This window comes from Oenanthe melanoleuca, chromosome 27 (assembly GCF_029582105.1).
Source record: "Oenanthe melanoleuca isolate GR-GAL-2019-014 chromosome 27, OMel1.0, whole genome shotgun sequence".
Taxonomy (NCBI): domain Eukaryota; kingdom Metazoa; phylum Chordata; class Aves; order Passeriformes; family Muscicapidae; genus Oenanthe; species Oenanthe melanoleuca.
This window is the reverse complement of record NC_079360.1, coordinates 4,218,090-4,228,176: the sequence shown is the minus strand read 5'-3', so window position 1 is coordinate 4,228,176 and position 10,087 is coordinate 4,218,090. Positions and strand designations below refer to the sequence as shown.

Below are 10,087 nucleotides of genomic sequence, written 5' to 3'. Positions count from 1 at the left end.
CCCCCGTGGGGTGCGCGGGGACAATTCTGGGGGTTCTGCGGCCCCGCGGCTGCTCTGAGATGAGGAAGCAAAGAGGGAAAAGCAAAATTTTTGAGGATCCCCCAGAGCCGGGTCTATCCTGCCCCAAAACAAAGCGGCGCCCCCAGCCCGGTCCCCCGAGGTTGGGGGAGGGGCGGGGGGCTGGGGGCGGCCTCCCCTCTCTGCTGGGATGTTGGGGGGCAAAGAGAAGGGGTGAGAAAAATAGAATTGGGGCTCCCCCAAAAAAATGAGGAAAAGAGGGGGCACCCGGATTTGAACCGGGGACCTCTTGATCTGCAGTCAAATGCTCTACCACTGAGCTATACCCCCGCTGCGGAGCGCTGCCCGCCGCCGGCAATAGCACCGGCAGCGCGGGGACAGCGGGCGGGGACAGCGGGATGGGACACGGGAATGGGGACAGCGGGATGGGGACAGCGGGATGGGGACACGGGATAGGGACACGGGAATTGGGGACACCGGGATGGGGACACGGGAATGGGGACAGCGGGATGGGGACAGAAGGATTGGGGACACAGGAATGGGGACACCGGGATGGGGACACGGGAATGGGGACACCGGGATGGGGACACCCCTAAGACAGGGACATCCCCCAAACACGGACACTCCTGGTCACGGACACTCCTGGTTATGAAGAACCCCACTCACACAAACACACACCCACGGGCACCCCCGAAACACGGACACTCCTCAATCACGGGCACCCCACACCCACGGACACCCCTCAGTCATGGACACCCCCACCCACTGACCCCCCCCACCCACGGATGCACCCCTCCCAGGGCCCTGCCCCAAGGAACCCCCAACCCGCAATCCCGGACACCCCCCCCAATCCCGGACACCCCCCAATCCCGGACACCCCACAAACACTGTCACACCCACTCACGGAACCCCCTCCCACCTACAGACACCCCCACACCCACGGACAACCCCCAGAGACACCCCCACACCCACGGACACCCCCCAGGGACACCCCCACACCCACGGACACCCCCACACTCACATCCCCCCCCCGAGCCCTCCCCTCGCTCCTCCCGAGTGACCCTGGGGGGGACCCGACACCCCCAAACCCCCCAAACCCCCCAAACCCCCCAGACCCCCCCGAGCGTTCCCCCGGCCAGTCCGCGGGACCCCCCAAAGTGCCAGGGCGGGTTTTGGGGGGAGCAGAGCCCAGCTGCGGACCCGGGGGGCTCCGGGGGGATTGTCCGGAGGTGTCGCGCTGGGACAGCGCCCCGCGGGGGGCGGATGGGGACATGGGGACAGTGGCCCTGGTGGCCCCGCAGCGGGTCAATATTTGCTCCCAAAGCCGCCGGGCAAACACGGGGCGAGGGCGGGGCCGCGTCCTGGCGGCTCCTCCTGGGAGCTGAACAGGGAGAGGAAAATTTGGGGTCACCCCATTTATCCCCCTGTGTCACCCCTCAATCTCAGCTGGGGAAACTGAGGCACGGGGCAGCGGGAAGGGGGGAAATCGTGGAGGGGGGATCCCCAAATCCCTGCAGACCCCCAGAGCGCCCCAGTGCGCCCCAGTACGTCCCAGTACATCCCAGTGCACCCCAGTGCTCCCCAGAGCACCCCAGTGCACCCCAGTGAGCCTCAGAGCACCCCAGTGCACCCCAGTACATCCCAGTGCACCCCAGTGCGCCCCAGTGCACCCCAGTGCGCCCCAGTACATCCCAGTGCGCCCCAGTGCGCCCCAGAGCACCCCAGTACATCCCAGTGCGCCCCAGTACATCCCAGTGCGCCCCAGAGCGCCCCAGTGCACCCCAGTGCGCCCCAGTACATCCCAGTACATCCCAGTGCTCCCCAGTGCACCCCAGTACATCCCAGTGCACCCCAGAGCACCCCAGTGCTCCCCAGTGCACCCCAGTACATCCCAGTGCACCCCAGTGCCAGCTCCTGTCCCTACTGCCCTTGGGGACATCGGCCCCGGGGGGATGCCACAGGCCCCCCCAAACCCCAAACCCCAAACCCCAAACCCCAAACCCCCACCCCAATCCCAGCGGGGAGGGTCCCGGCCTGGAGGGACCCGGAGTGACTGGGGAGGTCTGGGGGACCTGGGGACACGGAGGTGACACTGCGAGACCCGTTTGGGGACACGGAGGTGACACTGCGGGACCCGCTCGGTGACACTGCGGGACTCGCTCGGGGACATGGAGGTGACACTGCGGGACTCGCTCGGGGACATGGAGGTGACACTGCCTGGGGGACCCGTTTGGGGACACGGAGGTGACAGTGGGTGACCCTTTCTGTGGGGAGCCCCTGCTGAGCCCCCCGCGCCCTTGGGGACACCGAGGTGACACTGTCTGGGGGACCTGTTTGGGGACACCGAGGTGACACTGCAGGATCCTCTTGGGGACAGTGAGGTGACACTGTCTGGGGGATACTCTCGGGGACAAGGAGGTGACACTGTCTGGGGGATACTCTCGGGGACACAGAGGTGACACTGTCTGGGGACCCGCTCGGGGACACGGAGGTGGCGCTGTCCCCCTTGGGGACACTGAGGTGACACTGTCTGGGGACCCGCTCGGGGACACGGAGGTGGCGCTGTCCCCGCGGGGGGCCGTGTCCCGAGATAAGGCCCGGCCGATAAGGGCTGGCACCCCATTAACGGCACCGCTCGGGAGGTGCCAATCCCGTCACCCGGCTGGACGGGGACACGGGGGGGACACGGGGACACACAGACACCGGGACACACAGACACGGGGACACGGGGGGGACACGGGGGGGGACACGGGGACACACAGACATGGGGACACACAGACACGGGGGGACACGGGGACACACAGACACCGGGACACACAGACACGGGGACACGGGGGGGACACGGGGGGGGACACGGGGACACACAGACATGGGGGACACACAGACACGGGGACACACAGACACCGGGAACACACAGACACGGGGACATGGGGGGGCACACGGGGGACACACAGACACACAGACACGGGGGACACACAGACACCGGGACATGGGGGACACACAGACACGGGGACATGGGGGGGACACGGGAGGGGACACGGGGGACACACAGACAACGGGGACACGGGGACACACAGACACCGGGACACACAGACACGGGGACATGGGGGGGACACGGGAGGGGACACGGGGGACACACAGACATGGGGACACACGGACACGGGGACACACAGACACGGGGGACACAGGGACACACAGACACGGGGACACACAGACACGGGGGACACGGGGACACACAGACACGGGGGACACACAGACAGACAGACACGGGGGACACACAGACACACAGACACTCACTGACACGGGGACACAGACACGGGGGACACGGGGACACACAGATACGGGGACACACAGACACGAGGGACACACAGACACAGGGGACACGGGGACACACAGACACGGGGACACACAGAAAAGGGGGACACGGGGACACACAGACACGGGGGACACACAGACACGGAGGACACGGGGACACACAGACACGGGACAGACGCCAGCCCCGTGCCCAGCGCTGCCCCGTTTGGGGGTCCCAGCCGGTGCCCCCCATCCCCGCTGTGTCCGCTGCGGGAAAAGGGAAAAAAAAAAAAGAAAAAAAAAACCAGGGAATTTTGGGGTTGGGGGGCACGGGGTACCCCAAACTGTGCCAATCGTCCCCTCGAGCTGGGGGGGGACACAGGGAACCCCAAACTGCACCCGAAATCACCACTCCGAGCTGTGGGGGGACATGGGACACCCCAAACTGCACCCAAATCAACATCCCGAGCTGTGGGGGGACACAAGACACCCTAAATTGCATCCCCCATCCGCGTGAGCGGGAACCCCGAATGTCCCCCGAAAATCACCATTTCGAGATATGGGGGGACACGGGACACCCCAAACTGCACCAAAACCACCACTCCGAGCTGTGAGGGGGACACGGGACACCCCAAACTGCACCTACAGCCCCCTGAGCTGTGGAAGGACACAAGACACCCCAAATTGCGCCCAAAATCACCAGTCCGAGCTCTGGGGGGACACGGAACACCGCAAACATCACCCAAAATCATAATTTCGAGCTGTGGGGGACACAGGACACCCGAACTTCACTCAAAATTATAATTTCGAGCTATGAGGGGGACACAGGACACCCCAAACATCACCCAAAATCAATATTTCGAGGTGTGGGGGCACACGGGACACCCCAAACTGCACCAAAATCTTAATTTCGAACTCTGGGGGGGGGGACACAGGACACCCTAAACATCACCCAAAACCATAATTTCAAGCTATGGGGGGACACGGGACACCCCAAACTGCATCAAAATCATAATTTCGAACTCTGTGGGGGACACAGGACACCCCAAACATCACCCAAAACCACAATTTCGAGCCGTGGGGGGCACCCAGGCTGGCGCCGGAGCCAGACCGCCGCGGGGGGGGCTGTTTGCCGTGGGGCCGCTGCCCCCCCGAGGGGATGCCGGCAATTATGGAAATCCCTTAACCCCTGATCGCCTCCTCCCGCCCCATTAGCTGCGCAAACACTTTTAGCGGCGGGGGGGCCGGGGTAGCCCGCGGCTACTTAAACCCGGCGGGCGGGCCGGGGTGCCACCAGTGCCACCAGTGCCACCAGTGCCACCAGCAGCATGGTGACACCCCCGGCTGTCCTGTGCCTCCTCGCCTGGCTCCTGCCGCCCGCCGCCGGCCACCTCTGGGCATGGATGTTCTCCTTGCCGCAGCACTCGCCAGATGCGGCCGCGCTGGGCAGGAGCCCCGGGGCGCAGCTGGAGGAGGTGAGGAGTGGGGCCGGGGGGGAGCCGGGGGGCAGCGGGGGGGCAGGGCGGCGTGGGGAGGGTGGGAGAGGGGGTGGGAGACAGAAAGCGTGGGCACGGAGTGGGCACAGAGCTGGGTTCGCAGGATTTACAGCCAGGGTGGGCACAGGGGTGTGTGGGGCAGGATTTAGAACCAGGATGTCCACAGGGTGGGCACAGAGCTGGGTTTGTAGCCTGGGTGGGCTCAGGGTGGGCACAGAGCTGGGTTCGCAGGATTTAGAGCCAGGCTGGGCTCAGAGCTGGGTTTGTAGCCTGGGTGGGCACGGAGTGGGCACAGAGCTGGGTTCGCAGGATTTACAGCCAGGGTGGGCACAGGGTGGGCACAGGGATGTGTGGGGCAGGATTTAGAACCAGGGTGGGCTCAGGGTGGGCTCAGAGCTGGGTTTGTAGCCTGGGTGGGCTCAGGGTGGGCACAGGAAATGTGTGGGGCAGGATTTAGAACCAGGATGGGGACGGGGTGGGCACAGAGCTGGGTTTGCAGGATTTACAGCCAGGGTGGGCACAGGGATGTGTGGAGCAGGATTTAGAACCAGGGTGGGCACAGGATGGGCACAGAGCTGGGTCTGTAGCCTGGGTGGGCTCAGGGTGGGCACAGGGAATGTGTGGGGCAGGATTTAGAACCGGGATGGGGACAGGGAATGTGTGGGGCGAGATTTACAACCAGGATGGGCTCAGGGTGGGCACAGAGCTGGGTTTGCAGGATTTACAGCCAGGGTGGGCACAGAGCTGGGTTTGCAGGATTCACAGCCATGATGGGCACAGGGTGGGCACAGGGATGTGTGTGGAGCAGAATTTAGAGCCAGGGTGGGCACAGAGCTGGGTTTGCAGGATTTACAGCCAGGGTGGGCACAGAGCTGGGTTTGCAGGATTTACAGCCAGGGTGGGCACAGAGCTGGGTTTGCAGGATTTACAGCCAGGGTGGGCACAGGGTGGGCTCAGAGCTGGGTTTGTAGCCTGGATGGGCTCAGGGTGGGCACAGGGTTGAGTGGGGCAGGATTTAGAACCAGGACGGGCACAGGGATGAGTGGGGCAGAATTTAGAATCAGGACGGGCACAGGGGTGTGTGGGGCAGGATTTAGAACCAGGGTGGGCACAGGGGTGTGTGGGGCAGGATTTACAGGGTGGGCACAGAGCTGGGTTTGCAGCCAGGGTGGGCACAGCGGTCGGAGGGGTCCGAGGGTGGTTTGGAGCCAGGGCGGGCTCAGCATTGGCAGCGCCGGGGTGTGCGCAGGGACAGGGGGAGTTCAGAGCCAGCATTGCCGGCTGGGGCTGCAGACGGGCGGTGTAACCCGCCGTGACCCCAAAATGTTCCGGGGGGAGGCGGACACGGGGTCCGTGCGCGGCCAGGGGGGACACGGGGTGTCCGTCTCCATCCGGGGGGGACACGGGGTGTCCATCTCCATCCAGGACCGGTCCCTCGTGTCCCCCGTGTCCCCCGTGTCCCGCGTGTCCCGCGCGTCCCTCGTGTCCCGCGTGTCCCCCGTGTCCCTCGTGTCCCTCGTGTCCCGCGTGTCCTCGTGTCCCCCGTGTCCCTCGTTTCCCCCGTGTTCCCTCGTGTCCCCGTTTCCCCCGTGTTCCTCGTGTCCCCTGTGTCCCCGTGTCCCCCGTTTCTCCCGTGTCCCCCGTGTCCCCCGTTTCTCCAGTGTCCCCCGTGTCCCTCGTGTCCCCGTTTGCCCCGTGTCCCCCGTATCCCCCGTGTCCCCCATGCCCCTCGTGTCCCCCGTGTCCCCCGTTTCCCTCGTGTCCCTCGTGTCCCGCGCGTCCCTCGTGTCCCGCGTGTCCCCCATGCCCCTCGTTTCCCCCGTGTCCCCCGTGTCCCCCGTGTCCCCCGTGTCCCTCGTGTCCCCTGTGTCCCTTGTACCCCCTCATGTCCCTCATGTCCCCGTGTCCCCCGTGTCCCTCGTGTCCCCCGTGTCCCTTGTACCCCCTCATGTCCCCCGTGTCCCCGTGTCCCCGTGTCCCTTGTACCCCCTCATGATCCCCGTGTCCCCGTGTCCCCCGTGTCCCCCGTGTCCCCGTGTCCCCGTGTCCGGCAGGGGGCGCGGCGGCGCGGGGCGGCGCCGGGCGCTCCAGTGGCGCAATCGGTCAGCGCGCGGTACTTATAGGGCGGTACACGAGCGATGCCGAGGTTGTGAGTTCGAGCCTCACCTGGAGCAGGACTTTTGTGGCAATCGCCGCGCTTTCTTTTCCCTACAAAAAAAAAAAAAAAAAAAAATCCTGCATCCACCCCCAAAAAAATCCCTCCAACACCCCAGCACATGTCTTAGGTGGGGGATGAGCTGTCACCCCCGTGACGTGCCGTGTCCCCTCCTCCGCAGGTCCCCCCGTGCAGCGCGGCCGCCCCCTGCGCCCAGGGGCATTTCTGCGACGAGCACTTCGGGCTGTGCCTGCCCGCCCGGCCCGCGGGCCACTACTGCCGCCACGACCCGCACTGCGCCCCGGGGCTCGTCTGCATCTTCGGCAAGTGCCAGCAGCCCGCGGCCCCCGGGCAGGACGGTGAGCGCATGTCGCGATACGCGACAATGGCTTGTTAAGCGTGAGGAGCGAAGGAAGCGCTTTATTAAAAAACCTGAACTGTGTTTATGGGTTTGCAGGTCTCAAACGGGGCGGTAATTTATTGGAAAATAGGAGAAAACATCTGCCACGTGCAACACAAAAACTGTTTCTCAGTGTTAATATCTATTTGTTAATTCCTTTCTGTTTACCAGAAAGTTATCTCAGTTTATTAAGGAATGGTGGGGTTGTTTAGAGGGTTTTTTGGTTTGGGTTTTTTGGTTTTTTGTTGGTTTTTTTGTTTTGTTTTTTGGTTTTTTGGGCTTTTTTTTTCCCCTACAAAAAGAACACTGAAAATAGGACTGGTCTACGACAAGTTTAATCATCATTTAAGTGGATTATGCTGAAACGTTTGTTGTTCAGAAAATTACTTCATGAAGATGGCAGATGCGATTTCCTTCAGCTTTCTTACACCCTGGAAACATTTGTGATTGAATTGTGACCGCAAAACAAATATTTGACTCACCCTGCAAAATAAGACTATATAGCAATATAGCACTATATATATATATATATATATATATAGCACTCTGGCAATTCAGCAGTGAATTTACAACTGTATGAAACACAGATTTAAACACTTTTATTCAGCTAAGGTTTTAACTTTTTTGTTTTACCGTGCTGTTGGTTACCTAATCAGTGAGGAAACGCTCAGGCTGGAGCTGAGAAATTGTCTCAGCCTGGGAAAAAATTTCCCAGCCTGGAAAAAAAGAACTCAGAACCTGAAAAAGACCTGGCAAACTCTGCCTGGGCTTCAGTGGTGTCCACAAAAACTGGACACGGGGTTTTTTCTCCGGCCAGGGGTGGACAGGGGGTGTCCATCTCCATCCGGGGGTGCACACGGGATATTTTTCTCTGGCCAGGAGTGGACAAGGAGTGTTTTTCTCCATCCGGGGGTGCACATGGGATGTTTTTCTCTGGCCAGGAGTGGACAAGGAGTGTTCTTCTCCATCCGGGGGTGCACACGGGGTGTCCATTTCCAGCCAGGTGTGGACGTGGGGTGTCCATCTCCATCCAGGGGTGCACACGGGATATTTTTCTCCATCCAGGGGTGCACACGGGATGTTTTTCTCCATCCAGGGGTGCACACGGGATGTTTTTCTCCATCCAGGGGTGCACACGGGATGTTTTTCTCCATCCAGGGGTGCACATGGGATGTTTTTCTCTGGCCAGGGGTGGACAGGGGGTGCCCATCTCCATCCGGGGGTGCACACGGGATGTTTTTCTCTGGCCAGGAGTGGACAAGGAGTGTTTTTCTCCACCCGGGGGTGCACACGGGATGTTTTTCTCTGGCCAGGAGTGGACAAGGAGTGTTCTTCTCCATCCGGGGGTGCACACGGGGTGTCCATTTCCAGCCAGGAGTGGACGTGGGGTGTCCATCTCCATGCGGGGGTGCACACAGGATGTCTGGGGTCTGGCGTGGGGGGGACACGAGGGACAGGGCCGCGGCTCCCCGTGCCCTGATGTCGCTTTCTGTGCCGCCAGGAGCGCGCTGCCAGCGGGACGAGGAGTGCGGGCCCGGCGGCTGCTGCGCTCGCCAGCACGGGGAGCGCGTTTGCCAGCGGCGCCTGGCGCTGGCCCAGAGCTGCCACGTGCCGCCCGGGGGACTCGCCTTCAGCATCAACCAGGTGTGCCCGTGCCAGCCCGGGCTGGTGTGCCGGCCCTCCGCGCCCGCCAGAGAGTGAGTACGGGCCGCTGGGATGGGCTGGGCGGGGGGCGTGTCACGATCCGAGCGGGAGTCGCGATGGTTCGTTCGACCCCAGGGCGCAAAAGGCAAAAGCGAGAGACTGAGCAGAAAGCAGGAGTGCGGTTTATGGAGAGTGACAGTTCTGTTTTGTGATGGAGAGAGAGAGAAAGAGAGAGAGAGAGAGAGGATGGGATGTAGCTACCAACAGAAGGAAGGTCATCCTGGAGGACAGACACGTCTTCAATCCATTGGGGAGAAAGAGATCTCAGAGGCTCTTTAGGAAAGTCACTTTTTGTAGTCCTTTTCCAAAGAGAGTGGCCTCTGGCCAAAGGGTGGGAGATTTATGGGCTGGTGTATGTGGAGATTGTCACTCCAAGGAACAGGTGCTGGAACAGGCACAGCCACAGACAGTGCTGGGCCAGCATCCACCTGGGCCAGGCCAGAACTCAGGTCCAGAGCAGTGCTGGGTCCAGGTTTCAGTCTCTGATGATGGCGTGAGGCAGATCAGAGAAATTTCAGACCGACTCAGAGGTGGTTCTAGCCTCGGGCTGCTGTGGGTTTGGGTAGCTCCAGGAGCCCCCGAGGCAGAATTCAGCTTCTCTGCTAGCCGGGAATGAGATTTTGGGAATTGCCACAGAGATTCCAGAAGCAGCTTTATTTCTTCCAGCAAAATCCGGATACATAGCACAGCAAGGGGTCTTCATGGATTTTAGGGGGATTGAAATTCTAACCAGTAAAATTATAAATTGAGAATTATCCAATTACTTTAAGATTCTAGGTGAGAAAACACCAATCAATAGTAAAGTTAAAAAACAATAGAAATCCTAAATGATAACGGGTTTCGCTAGGGAGGGGGGACACCTCTGATTGCCTCAGGGCACAAAATCCAGGGGACAGTTGTACCACCCACAGCGGGGGACACCTGAGGTGACACGGATGTCGCTTTCCGCAGGAGAGAATTCGAGTACCGGCCGGAGAAGAGCGAGTGGCGGTGCCGGCAGCCCTGAGAGCCCCGCCTTGT

At 61.6% G+C, this 10,087-nt stretch overlaps 1 protein-coding gene and 2 non-coding genes across 3 annotated transcripts; 2 read left to right on the top strand and 1 right to left on the bottom strand.

The window, feature by feature from the left end:
- Positions 1-276: 276 nt before the first annotated feature.
- On the bottom strand, positions 277-348 carry TRNAC-GCA (transfer RNA cysteine (anticodon GCA)). The gene has a single exon. It is a non-coding gene; the product is annotated as a tRNA-Cys (tRNA).
- Positions 349-4,640: 4,292 nt separating this feature from the next.
- LOC130263940 (dickkopf-related protein 3-like) lies at positions 4,641-9,064 on the top strand. Its single transcript, XM_056511784.1, has 3 exons — positions 4,641-4,787; positions 7,145-7,322; positions 8,865-9,064. Exons 1-3 carry the CDS (start codon positions 4,641-4,643, stop codon positions 9,062-9,064), a joined length of 525 nt encoding a protein of 174 aa, XP_056367759.1.
- On the top strand, positions 6,893-6,982 carry TRNAI-UAU (transfer RNA isoleucine (anticodon UAU)). Its single transcript is given in 2 exon segments — positions 6,893-6,930; positions 6,947-6,982. It is a non-coding gene; the product is annotated as a tRNA-Ile (tRNA).
- Positions 9,065-10,087: the final 1,023 nt, after the last annotated feature.